General features: G+C 41.8%; 1 protein-coding gene across 2 annotated transcripts; it reads right to left on the reverse strand.

Moving 5' to 3' along the window:
• Positions 1-5085: 5085 nt before the first annotated feature.
• LOC139419492 (exonuclease V-like) lies at positions 5086-16410 on the reverse strand. Of its 2 annotated transcripts, XM_071169446.1 has the most exons (7): positions 16342-16410; positions 16020-16272; positions 9032-9134; positions 8685-8917; positions 8318-8425; positions 7867-8039; positions 5086-7593 (listed from the first exon to the last, which is right to left on the reverse strand). In XM_071169446.1, the coding sequence occupies exons 2-7, from the start codon at positions 16108-16110 to the stop codon at positions 7054-7056; spliced, it is 1248 nt and encodes a 415-aa protein (XP_071025547.1). In that variant the 5' UTR covers positions 16111-16272; positions 16342-16410; the 3' UTR covers positions 5086-7053. The 2 variants fall into 2 exon arrangements, with proteins under 2 accessions (XP_071025547.1, XP_071025548.1); XM_071169447.1 differs by having other exon boundaries at positions 5144-7554; positions 16020-16349.
• Positions 16411-24818: the final 8408 nt, after the last annotated feature.

The raw sequence follows: 24818 nt of genomic DNA on the forward strand, positions 1-24818 counted from the left end.
AACAGCTAATTCAATGTGTAATGGTCATTGCCAGAATCCACGCACACAGAGCCACAGCATGTCTTCCTACACTGAACAACTCAGTACCAGCATTGTGTGAAGATGAAATTAGACTGTGCCTAATTTGGGAAGAAGTGACTGGGCAGTGCAATCATTTGGGATTAAGGTGTAGCTGGATCACACAACAGGTGGCTTGGAGCATGGATTCACCTCACAATAAGACTACTATAGATGTCAGAAAAACATCTATTGGTGACTTTGCCACATGTAGAATGCCTAATGTAAATAAATCAATGTAGTTAATATTTCAGTACCATGGATGTTAAAGGAATTTTAAATTCCTCTGTATTATTTCCCAATCAGAATTAATTACTCTGTCAATGCATTCTATGGGATCGTAAAACCCATATTATTATAAGAATGGACAGAACCCCGGTCTTAAGTCAGGTAACAGCGTTTATTTCAAGAGAGTACTGGGTACATACACATTTTACCACAGGTTATAAACTGAAAATGACGTCAGCGTTTTCTAAATGTTCTATCTCTTTCATGACACCGGTAGAGAGGCCCTATAGTTCTCGAGCCTTCCCTCCTCTCCTAAAGCCAAGGTCAGTCACTGTAAATCAGCATTCTAGACAGTCTGGAGATAGTCCTTCCCTGCCATCTGGAGATAGTTCATTCATTTGTACAAAGGAACAGACCGTCATTGTTACTAAACTCCTGACTATATTATATACAATTAGGAATGGGAGCAAGAGAGAATTCATATATGTACAGTACATAATAGCATTTGGACTAGTCAGTCCTGATTGAAATGTATACATAATTAGTCATCATTGATAAAAATTCCCTTAACAATGGACAGTGACAGAATCGCACAATTTTGAAGTTCAGCACCACAAAAGTGGACAGCGACTGCAACTATGCTTTGCAGTGAATATGAGAGAAAATATCACCATCCAGTCACACCATGGTGCTTGTCGTCCTGTAGTGTTTAACAGCCACAGCAGCATGATGTTAAATTGTGAAATGGTTTTTTTAATAGCAGTAATCTGTAGAGCCTGAAATGGATGTGAACTGAATGCAGATGTTTAACAATGACTGGGCTGTCACGTTTAGCACAGAACAGGTGTTGAGACTGCAGAGAATGACTGGGGACCGAAAGAATCACGATACTGTAGTAGGTCCGGTGGCATTACTTAAAGACAATAACATAACTTTGACATGGAATTTGCTAGGCCTTATATGTAACAAATTGGCCCATCTATAAGAATACACATTTACAGTACATCTCTTTATTCTCTGTGAAAGAATTCCTAAATGACATATGGAATGTCACTCATGTAAGGTGATTTCTAATGTGTGAGGTTAGTTGGATAGTAAGATGTGGATGGACTCAAAATGTCTAATAAACAATAGGAATATAGCCTATCTGAAAAGACAGCTACACTATATGAACAAAAGTATGTGGACAGCTACTTGTCAAACAGCATTAATATGGAGTTGGTCCCTCCTTTGCTGCAATAACAGCCTCCCTTCTTCTGGGAAGGCTTTCCACTAGATGTTAGAACATTGCTGCAGGGACTTGCTTCTACTCAGCCACAAGAGCATTAGTGAGGTCGGGCACTGATGTTGGGCGATTAGGCCTGGCTCGCAGTCTGCGTTACAATTCAACCCAAAGGTGTTTGATGAGGTTGAGGTCAGGGCACTGTGCAGGCCAGTCAAGTTCTTCCAAACTGATCTTGACAAACCATTTTTGTATGGATCTCGCTTTGTGCACAGGGGCATTGTCATGCTGAAACAGGAAAGGGCCTTCCCCAAACTGTTGCCATAAAGTTGGAAGCACATAATTGTCTAGAATATCATTGTATTCTGTAGCATTAACATTTCCCCTTCACTGGAACTAACAGTCCCAGACCGTTATTCCTCCTCCACCAAACTTTACAGTTGGCACTATGCATTGGGGCATCCACCAAACCCAGATTCGCCCGGCAGCCAGCCAGGTGGTGAAGCTTGATTAATCACTCATGAGAACGCATTTCCACTGCTCCAGAGGCAGTTTGGAACTAGGTAGTGAGTGTTGCAACCTAGGACAGACGATTGTTTTATGCACCAGCACTTGGTGGTCCCGTTCTGTGAGCTCGTTTGGCATACCACTTCACAGCTAAACCGTTGCTAGATGTTTCCATGTCACAATAAACAGCACTTACAGTTGACCAGGGCAGCTCTAACAGGGCAGAAATTTGACAAAATAACTTGTTGAAAAGGTGGCATCCTATAACGGTGCCACATTGAAAGTCACTGAGCTCTTCAGTAAGGCCATTCGACTGCCAATGTTTGTCTATGGAGATCGCATGGCTGTGTGCTCGGTTTTATACACCTGTTAGCAACGGGTGGGGTGGAAATATCCAAATCCACTCATTTGAAGGGTGTCCACATACATTATATATTCAAAAGTATGTGGAATATATAGTGTAATTTAATGTGGAAAATAAAAGCATTACATATAGTGATAGTTCATACAAAAAGTCAGAAGTCTAACTTGTTTTTCAACCACTCCACAAATTTCTTGTTAACAAACTATTGTTTTGGCAAGTCGGTTAGGACATCTACTTTGTGCATGACACAAGTCATTTTTCCAACAATTGTTTACAGACAGATTATTTCACTTATAATTCACTGTACCACAATTATAGTGGGTCAGAAGTTCACATACACTAAGTTGACTGTGCCTTTGAACAGCTTGGAAAATTCCAGAAAATGATGTCATAACTTCTGATAGGCTAATTGACATCATATGGGTCAATTGGAGGTGTACCTGTGGATGTATTTCAAGGCCTACCTTCAAACTCAGTGCCTCTGCTTGACATCATGGGAAAATCAAAATAAATCAACCAAGACCTCAGGGAAAAAAATTGTGGACCTCCACAAGTCTGGTTCATCCTTGGGAGCAATTTCCAAATGCCTGAACATATCACGTTCATCTGTACAAACAATAGTACGCAAGTATAAACACCATGGGACCACGTAGCCGTCATACCGCTCAGGAAGGAGAGGTCTTCTGTCTCCTAGAGATGAAAGTACTTTGGTGTGAAAAGTGCAAATCAATCACAGAACAACAGCAAAGGACCTTGTGAAGATGCTGGAGGAAACAGGTACAAAAGTATCTACATCCACAGTAAAACGAGTCATATATCGACATAACCTGAAAGGCCGCTCAGCAAGGAAGAAGCCACTGCTCCAAAACCACCATAAAAAAACAGACTATGGTTTGCAACGCACACGGGGACAAGATCGTACTTTTTGGAGAAATGTCCTCTGGTCTGATGAAACAAAAATAGAACTGTTTGTCCATAATGACCATCGTTATGTTTGGAGGAAAAAGGGGGAGGCTTGCAAGCCGCAGAACACCATCCCAACCGTGAAGCACGGTAGTGGCAGCATCATGTTATAGGGATGCTTTGCTGCAGGAGGGACTGATGCACTTCACAAAATAGATGGCATCATGAGGTAGGAAAATTATGTGGATATATTGAAGCAACATCTCAAGACATCAGTCTTGGTCGCAAATGGGTCTTCCAAATGGACAATGACTCCAAGCACACTTCCAAAGTGGTGGCAAAATGGCTTAAGGACAACAAGGTCAAGGTATTGGAGTGGCCATCAAAGCCCTGAGCTCAATCCTATAGAAAATGTGTGGGCAGATCTGAAAAAGTGTGTGCGAGCAAGGAGGCCTACAAACCTGACTCAGTTACACCAGCTCTGTCAGGAGGATTGGGACAAAATTCACCCAATTTATTGTGGGAAGCTTGTGGAAGGCTACCCGAAACATTTGACCAAGTTAAACAATTTAAAGGCAATGCTACCAAATACTAATTGAGTGTATGTAAACTTCTGACCCACTGGGAATGTGATGAAAGAAATAAATGCTGATAAATAATTATCTACTATTATTCTGACATTTCACATTCTTAAAATAAAGTGGTGATCTTAACTGACCTAAAACAGGGAATTTTTACTTGGATTAAATGTCAGAAATTGTGAAAAACTGAGTTTAAATGTGTTTGGCTAAAGTGTATGTAAACTTCCGACTTCAACTGTACATAGTGTTTCTATAGGGTTGAAACTAGAAGCACATTCATTCATCAATCACATTGGAAAAAGTGTTTCACGTGCGCGCTTATTAACCATTTAGTCAACTATGCTACTAATGGACAACTGGAGAGCGACACTTGTCTGGTGCCAATGTTATCACCCTTCTCTCACCCGTTGCGTTTCCATATGGAAGCGTGAAACAAGTTTTACTTTGAGACTTAACAAAACTGATACACAAATGTACAGCACATTGTTATAAAATTACTGTAAATTATAAAACATTAATAATGTAAAACATTTTGAGTTTGTTCTACTCTAAAAAATATGCTCGCCACCTCCAAAAAAAAGAACCTACCGCTCCACCCCAACCCTCAAATGTAGTAGTTAAAAATGTATTTCACTTACCAGCCTAAACTCGTGTGTACGGTCCTTCATCGTGAATTCACGACTTTCCCACCTGTTTCTCAAACACTTTACATACCAATAGGTAGATAGATGCTCCTTACCCGTATCCTACTCTTGACTGAATTATTTAAATTTAATTTTCCGATGTGATGAGGTGCGGGCTCGAGCAAGGGGTGTAATATCAATCGAGAGCGTGCGATAATCTCGAGGTACAAAATCGAATGCATTTCCTTGTCATTTAGAAATGTGTAACTACTTTACTTTTTTAAAAACTAATTTGCAGAGATTCATTTCAGGATACTCGCTTTCAGGATTAAAAGACACAAATTGCATACTACAGGCTACAATATGGCAGACAAATCTTAAATATGCCTACTTTCCAGATTAGGAAAAATAAAAACTGCATTCAAAATGACTGTTTTGGGAACAGTTAATATATGATAAGATTTATGATGGATTTTTTAAAAGTTATGTTTTATACACTAGCGCTACCAGGTGGAGGAAATGGTGGAGGCAACAGCAGTTCATGCTTGGTTTTATTCTGTGCTTCCTTGAAAATATCTCATACTAAATTACACTCATTCATCCTTTAAATTTATTGCATTGCATTTCATGGCATTAAAAATATTTTTCCCAGTATAAAAAAAGTGTACAAAAAGTGAACATATATATTTCGATAGTTATAAAAAAGGAATATACACTTATAAGTAGTTACAGTGCCTTCAGAAAGCATTCACACCCCTAGACTTTTTCCACATTTTAAAAAGTAACAAAGTGAGATTAAAACAGATTTAATAGTATTTTTTTGCAAACGCTCTACACAACATACTCTTGATTTTTCGCTCTCCCCACTGACATTGAACTTTTTTATTTAATGGAAACCCAGAGTCAATACATGCTAGAATCGCCTTTGGCAGCAAATATAGCGGTGAGTCTTTCTGGGCAAGTCTCTAAGAGTTTTGCACACCTGGATTGTACAATATTTGCACATTATTTTTTATTTTTCAAGCTCATAAACCGGTTGTTGATCATTTCTAAACAGCCATTTTTAAGTCTTTCAATAGCTTTTCAAGACAATTTAAGTCAAAACTGTAACTAGGCCACTCAGGAACATGTAATGTTGTCTTGGTAAGCAACTCCAGTGTATATTTGTCCTTGTGTTTTAGGTAATTGTCCTGCTGAAAGGTGTCTGTTGGAAAGCAGACAACCACATTTTCCTCTAGTATTTTGCCTGTGCTTAGCTCTATTCCATTTATTTAAAAAAAACTCCTTAGTCCTTGCTAATGACAAGCATACCAATAACATGATGCAGCCACCAACATGCTTGAACATATGAAGAGTGTTACTCAGTGATGTGTTGGATTTGCCCCAAACATAGCACTTTGTATTCTGGACAAAAAGTTCATTTCTCTGCCACATTTCTTGCAGTATTACTTTAGTGCCTTATTGCAAACAGGGTGCATGTTTTGGAATATTTTAAATCTGTACAGGCTTCCTTCTTTTCAGTCTGTCATTTAGGTTCGTATTGTGGTGTAACTACAATGTTGTTGATCCATCCTCAGTTAACTCCTATCACAGTCATTAAACTCTAAATGTTTTAAAGTCACCATTGGCCTTATGGTGAAATCCCTGAGCGGTTTCCTTCCTCTACGGCAACTGTGTTGGGAAGGGCGTCTGTAGCTTTGAGGTGACTGGGTGTATTGATTCACCATCCAAAGTGTAATTAATAACTGCACCATGCTCAAATGGATATTCAATGCATGCTCTTTTTTTTTACCAATCTACCAATAGGTCCACTTCTTTGCGAACTATTAGAAAACCTCCCTGGTCGTTGTGGTTGAATCTGTGCTTGAAATTCACTGCTCGACAGAGGGACCTTACAGGTATGTATGTATGTGGGGTGTACAGCAGTGGTTCCAAATCTTTTTCGGGTTACTGTACCACCAACTCAATTTTGCTCTGCCCGGAGTACCCCTGAAGTACCCCCTCATGTGCCTTTTTACCAGTAAGCCTATGGTCTCAGGTGTGTCTTCTCAAGTACGCCCTGTGGATCGGCCAAGTACCCCCAGGGGTCCTAGTACCTCTGGTTGGGAATCACTGGTGTACAGAGATGGGATAATAATTTTAAAATCATGTTAAACACTATTGTACACAGAGTGAGTCCATGCAATTTATGTAACATATTAAGCACATGTTTACTCCTGAATTTATTTAGGCTTGCCATAAAAAGGGTTGAATACTTATTGACTCAAGACATTTCAGCGTTTCATTTTTGGCATTATGGGTTATTGTTTATAGATCAGTGACACAATATCTCAATTTAATCCATTTGAAATTCAGGCTGTAACAACAGAATGTGGAAAAAGTCGAGGGGTGTGTACTTTCTGAAGGCACTTTAGCTCTAAACAAACCTGACTTTAATATTGCTTAATAGGCTTATACCTTCAATGATACATAGATAGAACCTTCCTGAACTTCACACTACACCCAGAAAATCATTACATGAGACATGCCTGGGGTTCTGTATGTTTAGGGCTATTTAATTCAGGAGAACTACCGGTATTCGACTCCCAATTTCGACCCATTCAAATTCGAACCGTTCGGCTTGGGATCATCTGACTTAGGACACTCCAACTTGGCTCTCTTATTCACCATCATTAGCCTTTGTGATCTATCCCTCCTCCAGTCACAGGTCTCCTCATAGGGACACATCCTGCACTTCCAGGCCTCCTCCACTTCCACTCCCTGGGGCACCCTCTCGCCCCTCCAGTAAGCCAGGTAGCCCCTGATATTAGTCCTAAGCTGGGCTTCCTCAAACGCTACCTCCCTGGTGCCAATGAGCTTTCCGGAGCTCTGGTGGCTATACTCCAGGCGTAGCTTGTCGATAGCATGGAGGTTAGAACAGGTAAGGACGACCAGTAGGTGGTCAAGGAGCTCTCTGAACGTGACTGCCTGGAGGCCCAGTGACTGGGTGTGGGTCTGGAGGTCTGATCCAAGGACCCGATTAGGATCCAGCTGAAGGTTGTGGAGGAGATGGTCCCTCTTCACAGAACCCTTTACCATGGAATCAAACAAGAGCTTGTACATACCCACCTGAGAGAGAGAAAGTGAGAGAGAGAGGCAGAGGTACAGGTCATAGAGAGATGGATCAAAGAGATAGATCATATAGGGGTCAGACTCCACACGGAGAAATAAAGGAGACCAGAGAGAGGGCTCAGAGGGAGGTCAAAGCCAGATAGAGGTCAGAGAACACAGATAGAGAGACCAGAGAGAGAGAGAGAGAGAGGTTACAGAGAAATGTCAGAGACCAGAAAGTGAGGGGAGGTCAGAGAGAAATATAAGAGTGTTTGACTGTCTGTAGTGTACCTGTAGAGCGTGTCCCTTGGTCTGGGCTGGGCGGGGCAGAGAGTTGTGACTGCGGGTCTTCAGTTCACTCAGGACCAGTTCCCCAGAGTCACTACGATTCAGCTCATCAACCACACCCATGAAGAACATCCCTTCCAACACACCAAACACTGGGAACTCCCGCACAAGCTGGCCTGGGACACACACATGCAACTCTGTGACAGCGGTCTCCTGTGGTAATGTTATTTTACATTTCCCTCTTCAGAGGGCTCAAGATTGGGCAGATTGTCAGGATTCAGGCATTCTGAAAAAACATTGATATGCAATGTAACCTAATCATCCCAAGCTTCATTCATCCCCCCTCCTTTCCCCTGTAACTATTCCCCAGGTTGTTGCTGTAAATGAGAATGTGTTCCGTCAACTTACCTGGTAAAATAAGGGTTCAATAAATACAAGTAATGTACCACCATACCTGTCTCTAAAGCTGAGACCATCTGTAGCATGTTGATTAGCTTCAGAGCCTCCCTGTCCTCCCTGGTGACAGCAGCCACAGTCACAACATTTGGTTTCACCTCCAGTTCTGGACACAGAGATACAAGGTCAGGACATGGGTAAAGATCATCGATAGCATAAATCCCTGTGGATGCATGTGTAGGTTACAAAATTACTAACATGAAAGTATTCTATGTGCCAATGATCTTCTCTAACTCAGCATTGGCTCATGAGGTGGGCCTAGTTTAGAATGGTTATGGTAATATAACCTTATTTTCTAATGTAGGGCACAACAGTCGTATGGGAAGAGATATGGAATCACATCATAAGCGCAACGTGCTGCTTACCTCTGGCGAGATGAATACTGGCCCCAGTTGTCACTTCTGTATTTTGCATCTCTAGCATCCTTACTTTAGGCTTAATGAACCCATAGGCCATTTTGACCTCACACCAAGACTGCTCACATAGCTGTGTAACGCTGAGGTGACGTTTAAGGAATCTCTCCATTGGGCTCTGGTTAGGGACAGACAAGGCAGTGCTCCGGTTCTTCACCCTCTCGAACAGGTGAGCGAGGTTAGGCCTGATACACACAGACACACACACACAATGCTTTGTTGCTGATCAAAAGCATAGACTGACAGGGAAAATGTTGACTGTTTTCTGGGTTGAATTGTGTATGCTTGAATGGGTTTACCATTTTTTAATAAGGTAATCGATCCTCTTCTCTGTTGTTTCAAGGGACTGACCATCATCACCAACATTCCCACCGAGAGTCGGACTGGACCGGTCAGGAGGGGCTAGAGGTGGTCACATGAAAGAGCTGTAGAAACTGCACCCTTGTGAAGTAAGAAGTGCTAAAAGGCCCAGTGCAGTAAAAATGATGTTTTGTATCATATTGTACAACAGCTGATGAAACGAACACTGTGAAAGTGTGAAAAAATGTGATGTGATAGTTGCTGGTTGAAAATACAATCTACATAGGAGCTTCTAATCAGCCTGTTAGCGTAGACGGGTGTTTCGGCTTGGCTGGTGACATCACCAGGCGATAAATTGGGTAATAGACCAATAGAGTTCCATGTGACAAGCAAAATGTATGTATTATGTATATTTTGGGGGAGGAGTTGTTGCTGTGGGTAGGGCTGTTAATGTGACCGCATTACCACCACACCAGCTGTCACGTGACGGTTTAGTCATGGTAATTAGGCTTCTCCAAGCTCTGATGCTGCTGATGGTCATTGGTAGCCTACCAAACTTATAAACTGCCTGGTACTCAGCACTCCATTGACCCTCAAATTACTCTGACATCAGCGCAAATGTCATCTAAAATCGAATCTAACACTTCATGAGTTCACATTACACAACATTTCTATAGGCAATGCAACTGCGTGAGAAAACAGAGTGAGGGCCTCTATTAAAAAGAGGATCCCATCAGCTTTCTATAGAATAGGCCTACTATATTTATTTCTCAACTTTCCTAATATTAAACACACTGCTTCTCTTTACAACATGAGTACAGCATACCTGGCTGGCATGAAAATGAACCACGGGAAAAACCTCCTCCATTCGCTATTTAAGTGCAAAGACGACATGTATTTTTTTCCGCTGCCCCTGTAACGAGACAGGTGCATGATAACGGCCCATTCTAAATCAAAACAAATGTCACACATACATTACCAGTCAAATGTTTGGACATGCCTACTCATTCCAGGGTATTTAAAAAAACAACTATTTTCAACATTGTAAATAGTGAAGACATCAACATTATGAAATAACACACATGAAATCATGTAGTAAACAAATTTTTTTTTTTATATATTTGAGATTCTTCAAATTAGCCACCCTTGATGACAGCTTTGCACACTCTTGGCATTCTCTCAACCAGCTTCATGAGCACTTCACCTGGAATGCTTTTCCAACAGGCTTGAAGGGGTTCCCACATAGGCTGAGCACTGCTTTTTCTTCACTCTGCCATCAAACTCATCCCAAACCATCTCAATTGGGTTGAGGTAGGGTGATTGTGTAGGCCAGGTCATCCGATGCAGCACTCCATCATTCTTCTTCTTGGTCAAATAGCCCTTACACAGCCTGGAGGTGTGTTGGGTCATTGTCCTGTTGAGAAACAAATTAAAGTGGGACTAAGCGCAAACCAGATGGGATGGCGTATCGTTGCAGAATGCTGTGGTAGCCATGCTGATTAAGTGTGCCTTGAATTCTAAATAAATCACAGACAGTGTCACCAGCAAAGCACCCCCACACCACCTCCTCCATGCTTCACGGTGGAAACCACACATACGGAGATCATCCATTCACCTACTCTGCATCTCACAAAGACACAGCATTTCGAACCAAAAATCTCAAATTTTGACAAATCAGACCAAAGGACAGATTTTCACCAGTCTAATAATGTACATTGCTTGTTTTTCTTGGCTCAAGCAAGTCTCTTCTTCTTATTGGTGTCCTTTAGTAGTGCTTTCTTTGCAGCAATCGACCATGAAGGCCTGATTCACGCAGTCTCCTATGAACAGTTGATGTTGAGATGTGTCTGTTACTTGAACTCTGCGAGGTGCAATCTGAGGTGCAGTTAATTGCAGATTTCTGAGGCTGGTAACTCTAATGAACTTATCCACTGCAGCAGAGGTAACTCTGGGTCTTCCTTTCATGTGGCGGTCCGTATGAGAGCCAGTTTCATCAAAGCCCTTGATGGTTTTTGCGACTGCACTTGAAGAAACCTTTAAAGTTCTTGAAATGTTCCGGATTGACTGACCTTCATGTCGTAAAGTAATGATGGACTGTTGTTTCTCTTTGCTTATTTGAGCTGTTCTAGCCATAATATGGACTTGGTCTTTAACCAAATAGGGCTATCTTCTGTATACAACCCCTACCTTGTCACAACATAACTGATTGGCTCAAACGCATTGAGGAAATAAATTCCACAAATGACCTTTTAACAAGGCACACCTGTTAATTGAAATGCATTCCAGGTGACTCATGAAGCTGGTTGAAAGAATGCCAAGAGTGTGCAAAGCTGTCATCAAGGCAAAGGGTGGCTACTTTGAAGAATCTCAAATATAAAACATTGATTTATTTTAACACTTTTGGTTACTACATGAGTCCATGTGTTATTTCAAAGTTGAGTTCTTCACTATTATTCTACAATGTAGAAAATAGTAAAAATAATGAAAAACCTTTGAATGAGAAGGTGTGTTCAAACATTTGACTGATACTGTATATGATTTAGTATATGTAAAGATGAGATTAAATCAAGAATAGTGTGATGGTTGACAATATTTCGATGGCGCCAACTAAACTAACTTTTTGGGATATAAAGAATGATTTTATCTAACAAAACGACCATTCATGTTGTAGCTGGGACCCTTGGGATTGCAAACAGAGGAAGATCTTCAAAAGTAAGTGATTTATATAATTGCCATTTGTGATTTTATGAAGCCTGTGCTGGTTGAAAAATATGTTGATGTGGGGCACCGTCCTCACACAATCACATGGTATGCTTTCGCCGTAAAGCTTATAGTATCGGACAACGCAGTTAGATTAACAAGAATTTAAGCTTTTAAATGATATAATATACTTGTATGTTCATGAATGTTTAATATTATTTGAATTGTGCGCCCTCCAATTTCACCTGATGCTGTCGGCTGGTGTCCCAGCCGGCATGGAATGGAATAATTTGTCCCTGACCAAGGGGGGGGGTCAAAATCAAAAGTAACAGTCAGTATCTGGTGAGGCCACCAGCTGCATTACGTACTGCAGTGCATCTCCTCCTCATGGACTGCACCAGATTTGCTGCACCAGAGATGTTGCCCTACTCTTCCACCAAGGCACCTGCGAGGTCTTGGACATTTCTGGGGGGAATGGCCCTAGCCCTCACACTCCGATCCAACAGGTCCCAGACGTGAGATCCAGGCTCTTCGCTGGTCATGGCAGAACACTGACATTCCTGTCTTGCAGGAAATCACACACAGAACGAGCAGTATGGCTGGTGGAATTGTCATGTTGGAGGCTCATGTCAGGATCAGCCTGCAGGAAGGGTACCACATGAGGGAGGAGGATGTCTTCCCTGTAACGCACAGCGTTGAAATTGCCTGCAATGACAACAAGCTCAGTCCGATGATGCTGTGACACACCGCCCCAGACCATGACAGACCCTCCACCTCGAAATCGATCGTGCTCCAGAGTACAGGCCTCGGTATAACTGTCATTCCTTCGATGATGAATGCGAATCCGACCATCACCCCGCGACTCGTCAGTGAAGAGCACTTTTTGCCAGTCCTGTCTGGTCCAATGACGGTGGGGTTGTGCCCATAGGCAACGTTGTTGCCGGTGATGTCTGGTGACGACCTGCCTTACAACAGGCCTACAAGCCCTCAGTCCAGCCTCTCTTAGCCTATTGCGGACAGCCTGAGCACTGACGGAGGGATTGTGCGTTCCTTGTGTAACTCGGGCAGTTGTTGTTGCCATCCTGTACCTGTCCCGCAGGTAAGATGTTTGAATGTACCGATCCTGTGCAGGTGTTGTTACACATGGTCTGCCACTGCGAAGACGATCAGCTGTCCGTCCTGTCTCCCTGTAGCGCTGTCTTAGGCGTCTCACAGTACGAACATTGCAATTTATTGCCCTGGCCACATCTGCAGTCCTCGTGCCTCCTTGCAGCATGCCTAAGGCACGTTCACGTTAGTGTTTTTCAGAGTCAGTAGAAAGGCCTTTTAGTGTCCTAAGTTTTCATAACTGTGATCTTAATTGCCTACCGTCTGTAAGCTGTTAGTGTCTTAACGACCGTTCCACAGGTGCATGTTCATTAATTGTTTAAGGTTCATTGAACAAGCATGGGAAACAGTGTTTAAACCTTTTACAATGAAGATCTGTGAAGGTACTTGGATTTTCACGAATTATCTTTGAATGACAGGGTCCTGAAAAATGGTTGTTTCATTTTTTGCTGAGTTTACATGTGGACAGTTCTTACATTATGCGCCTCGGAAATGGACAACGACGCACGTCCTTGCGTCCCTGATGTGTTGGTCTTCATTTGTAGCCTGTGAGAAAGACCCGATCACGTGAGTGAGAGGTGCGTCGGCACACAGCCGGGAGAAGGGAATAATAATTATTATATTTAGCCCAAGGGCACAATGGCCACAAAAGGAATGGATTTTTTTAGGGGGCATTATGGCCACACAAAGGGGATGCAGCAGGGAAAATTGAGGCAATATAAAGTTCTTGTCAAATTGTGAATGGGAGACTGGTGAAATTTGTACAGCGTGCGCAAAAAAACTAAGCAAAGCTCATGTCTTTCATGCCTTTCTTTTTAAAAATCATCATTAGTCACATCATGCAGCCTTAGAATGTATGAAAAATCTAAACATATTGCCCAACATTTGTATCACAACTGAAGTTACATAAATCATTCTAAATTAAGCATATAAGATCAAATACAACAGGCAATATAGGCCAACACATATGCTTCTGTTCTTCACTGCACCAATTCCAATTCCATTTGAACAAAGTAAATATTTTCTATTGAACAATAAGAAACACACATGGTACACTGCGGTCTTGTGATGGTGGAACAGCTCAACCTAACGCACCAGTAATCCCTATCATCAGCACCTATTACAGTATCATTAACCTTTCACCTCTATATTCTTAGGTTAAGCAGCTTTCATTAGCACACCTGGATCCAGCAAGAAAGGAAGTGGAAACTGTGAGAGCCAGAAATCTTGCTTGTTTGTAGGTGACCAAATACTTATTTTCCACCATAATTTGCAAATAAATTTATAAAAAATCCTACAATGTGATTTTCTGGATTTTTTTTTCTCATTTTGTCTGTCATAGTTGAAGTGTACCTATAATGAAAATGACAAGCCTCTCCTCTTTTTAAGTTTGAGAACTTGCACAATTGGTGGCTGACTAAATACTTTTTCCCCCCACTGTATGGACTTTCAAATGAACAAGGGAGAGGTTAAACGTAGGCCAAGTCTGGCATAAGCTTATTCCCCACACTCCACAATAACTCAGTTGCAGTGGTTTTAGGAAGTCTGCATATAGGCTATTCCCGCCATAGTCATTATACCCTAATGTAGGCCTACTAGCCAAATAAAGTGCAGAACATGCATGCAACTCATCATTCCAACATAGGAAAATTAAATTCATCCATTCAATTCAGTATGCCATCCATTCTGTAATTCATCTGAGTTGCAATAGGAACTAAATCAAAGAGAATAGAAATCCATGTGTGTATTCAAAATGATCTTAATTCAAGTTCTTTAGCCTATAACTTTAATAATTCAATGTTTAATTTAGGCCTATGCAAATAAAAAAGATAACCTAAATTGTAATGCCTACAAGTTGAGGGCCTATCATTTTGGGTCCTGGTGTCTTGTGGAATAATTTTAGAACTCTATTTGTGTTTATAGACCTCCCCTTAAATATAGCCTCTAAATACATTTTTAACAAAATAGTTGAAAAAGCACATGCAGTGGCTGATAGGGAAAACAAATCTGGCAATAAGAATAGGCTATAGATAGTTGACCATTTGGGAACCCTTGGCTATTTAGCTCAGGACAGGTTATAGCCAAGATTAAATTAAAATAAATGTTTGTCTCATTTATTGATATGGATATAGCCTCTGTGATGGGGTTGTGCAACGCAAATGGCAATAACAAGCCTACATCCAGAATGGAATTCTCAAATTCAACAGTCAAAATGCCTAATATAAGGCCTACAGTCTGTGTTCCCAAATACTGGAAAATGTATGATTCATTAGGCTACACAATTACAAAAGTAGCCCCACGCAGCTTTAAAAATATATTCTAAAATTGTATGGACATTAAATAACAGCATGGCATATTTAGATATTTGAATAAGCCTAAATAATTTACTTTCCATTTTGCAGCTCAGGGGGGTCTTTCAAGACAAGGCTCTTCTGTGTCTTTATAGTATTATTCTCACACAAGTCATTTGCTTAAGGCCCAAGCCTACACTACGCCGTCTACTGGTAAAATGTTGTTATGAATTGACGTTCTAAAACAAGCTATAGACTTATTTTGGAAATGAAACCGGAAGCTGCAAAGCAAATAACATCTGGCCTAGAGTTGTTTGATTGACTAGCTAACTTCAACTTGCTACATTCGGTTCTTGTCCTTTGCAGATGCCACATTCTTGACAAAGGTTTGTACATATATTTAAAAAATAACAGAGTAAAGGGAGATGTAAAGTAAGAATTTAACGTGTAAATGTTCAAGTAGTGGTTAGAGCATTGGACTAGTAACCAAAAGGTTGCAAGATTGAATCCCCAAGCTGACAAGGTAAAAATCTGTCGTTCTGCCCCTGAACAAGGCAGTTAACCCACTGTTCTTAGGCCGTCATTGAAAATAATAATTTGTTCTTAACTGACTTGCCTAGTTCTAGGTAATTTTTTTAATAATTCATAGTCGTATAACATACGTTTACAGATCTAATTTAATGGTTGTGTTTCACACATTGCTTGTTTTATGATCCTGACAATTAACATATGGATTTTCTTACGATCCTAACGATATGTAAGTTCAACCTTATGGCAGCTATCTGGCTCCATAGTCGGGCTCTTTAACAAAACTTCCCCATGCAGAAAACGCCTTGGTCCAATGACTTATGTGTAATGGAACTGAGAACCATGATCAAGGGTTACTCACCGAGATGCTCTGACTGTACATCGAGTAATTCTGCATCACTTATGTCACCCCAGTCGTCCGATGGTTCCGTTGACGTTATATTGGAATTCATTGCAAAATGATTCCTGTAAAGGCGACCGCATGCGTCCTCATCCAAATATTCGTCTTCTTCTTCGGTGGGGTTTATCAGCGGTTAGCATCCAACGTAATGGTGCATTACCTCCACTTACTGTACTGGAGTGTGGACCAGAGACAGGGAGAAACTAAACCCTACCTGCCAGCACCACTTCCGTAGCTTTCCAGCACCGTTGCTGGCAGGTAGGGTTTATATATACAATTCTACTCAATATACTATTTAAACGGATGTCCTGTATCCCCCTCATACTAGAACGCAGTCTTGCTCTGTCCCTCTCGCACTGTAGCAATACATGCGCAACGGTTTCAGTTTCCTGGTAATATTAAAGTGTGATTATCATATTTAAGGTCTTATTAGCCTAGCCTCCTCTCCTGTCCCTTCATGTCGTCCTCCCTGACTTTCCTCAGTACTTCAAATAAATGCCTCCCCTTAGAATCTCTATTCCACTGTTCCTGCCATCTCTGAACCATCACTGTCCATATCAGGCTTTTTGCCTATGACGACATTTTGTGACCATTTTGTGACGTTTTTGTTCGTTTCGGACTTCGTCGGTGATTGGTCAACAGTAGGGACTCTTCAAAAAAGTCTGTTGTCATTCAACGGGAATCAAGTCGATTTCATGCAATTTCTTTAATTGACAAATACTGCACCAAACATTAGTTAGATGTAAAATTTCGAGACTAAGATCTCCTCTGCAAAAAACGTCAATTTGTGACAGATTTATTGAGTTATATTAATTTTGTCTATTTTCAGTACTTATATACTTATTTTTTAATAGTTTTTCAAGTAAATGTATTTTATGGGAGTACGTGAGCACACTCGCTCGGTTTGGCGAGCTGAGTTCAAGTACGCAATCATTAGCCAGAACGGTCTCCTGAGATAGCAGACCCATGTTTGGAAAGTCTTCCTATGGATATTTTGTATCAAATTCCCCCTGAAACAAATGTTGCGTATTACCATGACGTAATGCACTGCTGCTCAAACTGTTTGTTATATTTGATTGGCCACTTCCGTAGCTTTCCAAATACCGGCCTGTTGCAGAGTAACCAGAAATGTTGTTCTTTGCTCCTTGCAAACATGGCGGAGGTCAGTCTGAGAATTGGTAATGGAGCATACAGAATTATTTTTAAAAAATCATATAAACAGTCGCATCTGGGGATTGAGGGCAACCAAGCTTGCTGACAGAATCTCAGTCTGGCGAAGCTCAAAATGACCTAACGCTTCGAACATACTGACAGTGTTTTGCATTTAATAAACCAGCGTTACATTAATTTCCAATGAAACGCTGAGTTTGCCTTGCAGAGGCAGGTGCTGTGTGTTCGGTGTGGTGCATACTTGGATTTATCGAATGTATGCGTCATCCTGTATGCGTAGACGGCTTGACAGTACTGCATACTATTTTGCGAAAAACACTCTCGGTGTGTTAAAGCGTCATTGTGCACAATCGTATGCATCATCTGGATATGTATACAACAAAAGCTTAACATTCACCTTCTGCTACCATTTCTGTCAAGTCGTCTATGCATAGTTTGAGGCATACTTTAGATAAATCCAACCTATGCACCACACCTAACACGCTGCAAGGCGCTTCATTGGAAATTAATGTAATTCTGGTGTACCAAAATGCAATGATGCTCTAGGTGTGATCGAAGCGTAATGAGCGTTTAGAAACTGAGAACTCAAGGTCCCTCAGCAGACTCACCGACAGTGGATTTGATGTTGTATTTTGCCATAACTTTATCCAAATGCGATGAGGGGGAATTACAGTTTGGATCTGTGTGGATGAATAACTTGTCTGACAGTGAGGATATAAAACCACTCAATAAACACGGCTTCCAGGTGGTTTTGATATAAGTTCACCTCACTGACCCACAGGTCCATGTTATTGCCTCAAGCTGGAGAAGAAACAGTCTTGTGGCTGCCACCACAACCCAAACCAGGCGCAAGCAGAAAATATCTCTGCACAGTGAGATTTTCCAAAAGACAGTCAAGCCTTATTTTGCAACTGTTGAGGCATTATGATTGAGGCATTACTTACAAGCTCCTCATCTCAGCCAATGAGGGAGGCACGCCAATCTTCCGCCTTGGGGATTGACAGCAAGAATATCTTCGGCAACTTCATCAAACCCCAGCTCCTGAGAGAGGAGGAGCTGCGTATCAGAAAGGAGGAGATAAGGAAGGAAGAGGCCATCAATGACCTCCACGAACCGGTGCCCCCTGCACATGGACTCTGTACCGGTAGCCCCTGTATATAGCCTCACTATTGTTATTTTACTGCTGCTTTTTAAATATTTGTTACTTATATTTTCTATTTTTTACTTAACTTTTTTTTCCTAACTTAGAGCATTGTCGGTTAAGGGCTTGTGATCGGCGCATGTGACAAATACATTTTTATTTGGGCAAGATGATGGAGATGGCTGTTGGTCATCATGGCAGTGTCTATTCTGATCAACTTGAAACGGGTAGGAAATGGATTTATCAAAATGACACTAAAGAGGCATAGGAGGGCATTCTATTAACCCAACATTTAGGATTCATATGGGAAGACTGAATGCAATGATATGGGATGATTGTGACCTTAACACACCTGTTGATTGGTTTCCACTTCCTTTCTTGCTGGATCCAGGTGTGCTAATGAAAGCTGCTTAACCTAAGAATATAGAGGTGAAAGGTTAATGATACTGTAATAGGTGCTGATGATAGGGATTACTGGTGCATTAGGTTGAGCTGTTCCACCATCACAAGACCGCAGTGTACCATGTGTGTTTCTTATTGTTCAATAGAAAATATTAATTTTGTTCAAATGGAAATGTTCTAATGTAGGAATTGGTGCAGTGAAGAACAGAAGCGTACGTGTTGGCCTATATTGCAGTAAAAAAATAAGTTTTATTCAATCACGTTTATTTAAAAAAAACTCTGTTGTTTTGGCGCACTGCTTTGCTTTATCTTGGCCAGGTCGCAGTTGTAAATGAGAACTTGTTCTCAACTGGCCTACCTGGTTAAATAAAGGTGAATTTTTTTTTTTGTAACACGGCAACATTTACAGTTGAAGTTGGAAGTTTACATACACCTTAGCCAAATACATTTAAACTCAGTTTTTCACAATTCGTGACATTTAACCCTAGTAAAAATCCCCTGTCTTAGGTCAGTTAGGATCACCACTTTATTTTAAGAATGTGAAATGTCAGAATAATAGTTGAGAGAATTATTTTTTTCAGCTTTTATTTCTTTCATCACATTCCCCAGTGGGTCAGAAGGTTACATACACTCAATTAGTATTTGGTAGCATTGCCTTTAAATGGTTTAACTTAGGAAAAATGTTTCGGGTAGCCTTCCACAAGCATCCAACAATAAGTTGGGTGATTTTTGGCCCATTCCTCCTGACAGAGCTGGTGTAACTGAGTCAGGTTTGTAGGCCTCCTTGCTCGCACAAGCTTTTTCAGTTCTGCCCACAAATTTTCTATAGGATTGAGGTCAGGGCTTTGTGATGGCCACTCCAATACCTTGACTTTGTTGTCCTTAAGCCATCTTGCCACAACTGGAAGTATGCTTGCGGTCATTGTCCATTTGGAAGACCCATTTGCGACCAAGCTTTAACTTCCTGACTGATGTCTTGATATTGCTTCAATATATCCATATAATTGTACTTCCTCATGATGCAATCTATTTTGTGAAGTGCACCAGTCCCTCCTGCAGCAAAGCACCCCCACAACATGATGCTGCCACCCCCGTGCTTCACGGTTGGGATGGTGTTCATCAGCTTGCAAGTCCCCCCTTTTTCCTCCAAACATGACAATGGTCATAATGGCCAAACAGTTCTATTTTTGTTTCATCAGACCAGAAGACATTTCTCAAAAAAGTAGTCTGGCTTTTTTATGGCGGTTTTGGAGCAGTGGCTTCTTCCTTGCTGAGCGGCCTTTCAGGTTATGTCGATATAGGACTCGTTTTACTGTGGATATAGATACTTTTGTACCTGTTTTCTCCAGCATCTTCACAAGGTCCTTTGCTGTTGTTCTGGGATTGATTTGCACTTTTCACACCAAAGTATGTTCATCTCTAGGAGACAGAACGCGTCTCCTTCCTGAGCGGTATGATGGCTGCGTGGTCCCATGGTGTTTATACTTGCGTACTATTGTTTGCACAGATGAACGTGGTACCTTCAGGCGTTTGGAAATTGCTCCCAAGAATGAACCAGACTTGTGGAGGTCTACAATTTTTTTTCCTGAGGTCTTGGCTGATTTCTTTTGATTTTCCCATGATGTCAAGCGAAGTGGCACTGAGTTTGAAGGTAGGCCTTGAAATACATCCACAGGTACACCACTCCAATTGACTCAAATGATGTCAATTAGCCTATCAGAAGCTTCTAAAGCCATGACATAATTTTCTGGAATTTTCCAAGCTGTTTAAAAGCACAGTCAACTTAGTGCATGTAAACTTCTGACCCACTGGAATTGTGATACAGTGAATAATCAGTGAAATAATCTGTCTGTAAGCCATTGTTGGAAAAATGACTTGTGTCATGCACAAAGTAGATGTCCTAACCGACTTGCCAAAACGAGTTTTAATAATTCCAACCTAAGTGCATGTAAACTGACAACTTCAACTGTATATGTGGCCAATCAACTCTCTATTCCCAGTCATGTGAAATCCATAGATTAGGGCCTAATGAATTCATGAAATGAACTGTATGTAGTGGAAAATACATTGATGTATAAGGTATCATATTCGTAGCCTGTTTTAGCCTACTGACATAAGATATATTGAACAAATATGGTCTGCGGTTTTCACTTTTTGGTTCATTATGCAAATCTGCAGCATACAGAGCATTTGGTACTACTTGAATGTTATGTCATAACGCCTACATACACGTGTGATATAATGTCCTGACATTACAAGTAAAGCTTACCTTGAGGACAAAGGTGTTGTCCGTATCTGGCATTTCCAGGGGCATGGTGGTCCGGACCTCCACAACAGCTGTCAGAGGAACTCACTTTGGGCTTGGATGACTGGGCCAGAGAGAGGACAGAGGAGACACCAGAGATACCGCAAACAACACTGACAAAAGATATCTAATTTTCAGTGTCAGATTGTATCAGGTCAGCAATACAGGAGCACAATGTAATTCTATAGCGTTGAATACATTTAAAAAATACAGGTATGTGATTTTTTCTACCAAATCCATGTAAAACACAGGAAGTGACCATGAGACCCACCTTGGGCGGCACATAGATTTCCAGGAGAAAGCCCCCCTCCCCCTCAGTAGCGGCCCCTCCTCCTCCTGAGCAGCAGACGACACTTCTGCCACTGAGTGCTGCAGCCCATGCTATGCGAGTCGCCTCCACCATATAGCGCAGGGCCCCTTCCCTCTGCACCTTGGCTGGCGGGGCCCTGAGGGTGGCAGAGCGGGGCCGTCGGGGCAGGCACAGCAGATGGGGGCTCCAGTGGCCCCCTGTGTCCCCTTTGAGCCTGCAGTGGGGTTCTGGGGAGGCCCCCCGGCACCTCTGGAGCATTTCCCGGACCCCGAAACCACCATACACAGGCTGATGTTACGCAGGGAGAAACCCTTCCTTAAGTTGGCCCTGGGGAGGCCCTCAGACAGGTCCTCTGTGCTGCAGGACTGGCCCAGAGTCAGATTGGAGTGGCCCCTGGGTTTGGGCTGTTGTTGGGGGCTGGGATTCTGCTTCAATGGGCTGCCCTCCATCAGAGACCAGGGAAAGGTTGGAGGGCCTAGTAGATCAGATTAATATGTAGGTAGTAGGCAGATCTAATGGCCCCCTCCCACCAGGACAGCAGTCTTCTTCTGGTTTAGCTTGGCACATTCCAAAAGCACTCCCAATAATCCTGAGTACAGAACTGAGAAACAGAGAGAGTTGCTCCTCACACAATCCTGCTTCAAGTCCTCATTAGTGCATTCGGCTGGTGAAATCTGTGGATAGAGAAGGTCAGAAGAGATGAGGGAGCTGAGTTGTATTTGAGGCTACCCTCATTATTTCATAGTGGATACTCTGGTGTGCCGTTATGGAAACAACTCCAGTTTACATCCCTTCCTACCTGATTTGATGGCCTATACTAAAAACATGAGACAGGGAGTTCATGTCACATGTGGGAGACTAACATGATACTCATTAATGCCCTACAAGAGACTAATCAATACAAGACGCTGTACAGGTCCGATATCACTTTCAATTAATAGGTTTTTGTTCAATTTTAAAGTCTGCCATTTTGGGAGAAGCAAATTGCAAGAACACCTTATCTGGTTCCTCCAATGAGCATTTATCTTTGAACAGAGAAAAAACAAAACGATAGGAAAGGCGATAGGAGGTCCAAGTAGGAGGGAGGCCAAAGCAGGACTACTGCTTAACCCTGCGGTTATACTAGCATGTGAGAACTGACTTTCTCCAGAAAGAAAATGACCTCTTTGCTATTTCACATTGTATTCGATGGAAGTCCAAGTCTGAAATTGTACGCATGCTGTGTTCCCTTGTCTGCAGCCTAGCAGATAAGGTTCCAAAATGTGACAGGGCTCAGAAGAATTTTCCTGAGGTTTCTCTCAGGCACAATGGCAGACGGTTATCACCTAGCACTGAATAGCCCTCCTTTGAAATGGGGGCTTAGAAGGAGAGAAAGACCGATATCACTTTATCTTAAAACGATACATAAATATTAAAGAAGAGGTCCAATTGATGTTATCAGTGCCGGGGCTAGACGATCAACCTGGGTAGCTGATCACCTCACAGTGAATCAACGTCACTAATGATTGCACTTTTACGCCCAGCATAGGGAGATTTCAACCTAATTATCTTATAATGACTGTGCCTGTCATGACAAGTTTGTTATTCTTTTTGTGAAAAAAGTGACAAATGCAAGTGAAGGGCCCTATAATTCCCCACTGTTACTTCCATCCTTGCACAAAACGACAGCTACCACTGGATGTCCATTAGCAGTTTTATTGTCATCCTGGCAGAGGTACAGTAATTCACAGGATATGTGTGGTGTCACTGCAGTATGATGAGTCTGGAGATTTCCCTGTTTTTCAAGGACAAAGGATGCTTTTGAATAGGAGGTAGAGCTGCAGTCTGACATTTTATGTCATTTAAATGTATGATTTAAAATCAAATTTACCGTTTTTGATTGGGTTCATTCCCCCAACACATAGCCCAGTGGCTGATTGGACACTGCTTCAGTAGCTACATCTCTTCATTAACTGAAACTTGAAAACATCTGTAGAGACAGCTGGATGTGTGTGTGTGCCATATTGTTACAGCAAACATCTGTCATTATGAGCCTGAGGTATGAGTTGGGTTTTATCTGCTTCTATGCAGTGGTGGAAAAAGTACCCAATTGTCATAGAGTAAGATCAAAGGAATTAAGGATGACCAGGGACGTCCTATTGAGAAGTGGGTGAATGGGACCATTTTCTTGTCCTGCTTAACATTCAAAGTGTAACGAGTACTTTTGGAAAATGCATGGAGTAAAAAGAGCATTATTTTCTTTAGGAATGCAGTGAAGTAAAAGTTTAAAAATAAATAGTAAAGTACAGATACTTTAAAAAACTACTTAAGAAGCACTTTAAGTAAAAAATTATTACTTTACACCACTGCTTCTATGCTGGTTTCTACAGTGAATTTAGAAAGTATTTAGACCCCTTCACTTTTCCACATTACAGCCTTATTCTAAAATTGATTAAATAGATGAGGGGAAAAAAACTACACACAATGACCCACAATGACAGAGCAAAAACGCATTTTTTAATTTAAAAAAAAAGTTTATTACAAAAACTGAAATATCACATTTACATAAGTATTCAGACCCTTTACTCAGTACTTTGTTGAAACACCTATGGCAGCGATTACAGCCTCAAATCTTTTTGGGTATGACGCTACAAGCTTGGCACACCTTTACTTGGGGAGTTTCTCCCATTTTTCTCTGCAGATCCTCTCAACCTCTGTCAGGTTGGATGGGGAGCGTCGCTGCACAGCTATTTCCAGGTCTCTCCAGAGATGTTGGATTGGGTTCAAGTCCGTTCTCTGGCTGGGCCACTCCAGGACATTCAAAGACATGTCCCGAAGCCACTCCTGCGTTTTCCTGGCTGTGTACTTATTGTCCTGTTGGAAGGTGAACCATGAACCCAGTCTGAGGTCCTGAGTGCTCTGGAGCAGGTTTTCATCAAGGATCTCTGTACTTGGCTCTGTTCATCTTTCTCTCGATCCTGACTAGTCCCCCAGTCCCTGCCACTGAAAAATATCCTCACAGCACGATGTTGCCACCATCATGCTTCACCGTAGCAATGCTGCCAGACTTCCTCAAGGTGTAATGCTTGGCATTCAGGCAAAATCTTGGTTTCTTCAGACCAGAGAAACTTTTTTCTCATAGTCCGACAGTCCTTTAGTTGGCTTTTGGCAAACTCCAAGCGGGCTGACATGTGCATGTTACTGAGGAGTGGCTTCTGTCTGGAAATTCTACCATAAAGGCCTGATTGGTTGTGTGTTGCAGAGATGGTTGTCCTTCTGGAAAGTTCTCCCAACTCCACAGAGTAAATCTGGAGCTCTGTTCTTAGTCACCTCCCTAACCAAGGCCCTTCTCCCCCAGTTTGGCCTGGTGGCCAGCTCTAGGAAGAGTCTTGGTGGTTCCAAAATGGTTGTACGTAAGTCCGACCCTCGACCTGGATGGAAGCAGTCCTGCTG

The sequence above is a fragment of the Oncorhynchus clarkii genome, chromosome 10 (assembly GCF_045791955.1).
Source record: "Oncorhynchus clarkii lewisi isolate Uvic-CL-2024 chromosome 10, UVic_Ocla_1.0, whole genome shotgun sequence".
In the NCBI taxonomy this organism is placed as follows: Eukaryota; Metazoa; Chordata; class Actinopteri; order Salmoniformes; family Salmonidae; genus Oncorhynchus; species Oncorhynchus clarkii.

Excerpts from the sequence above, each read along its gene's own strand:
- LOC139419492 (XM_071169446.1), bottom strand. The coding sequence starts at position 16,110 with ATGAATTCCAATATAACGTCAACGGAACCATCGGACGACTGGGGTGAC. Across the intron at positions 8,918-9,031 it reads GATTACCTTATTAAAAAATG|GCCTAACCTCGCTCACCTGT; the intron begins GTAAACCCATTC and ends TGTGTGTATCAG. Across the intron at positions 7,594-7,866 it reads CCAAGGGACACGCTCTACAG|GTGGGTATGTACAAGCTCTT; the intron begins GTACACTACAGA and ends TCTCTCTCTCAG.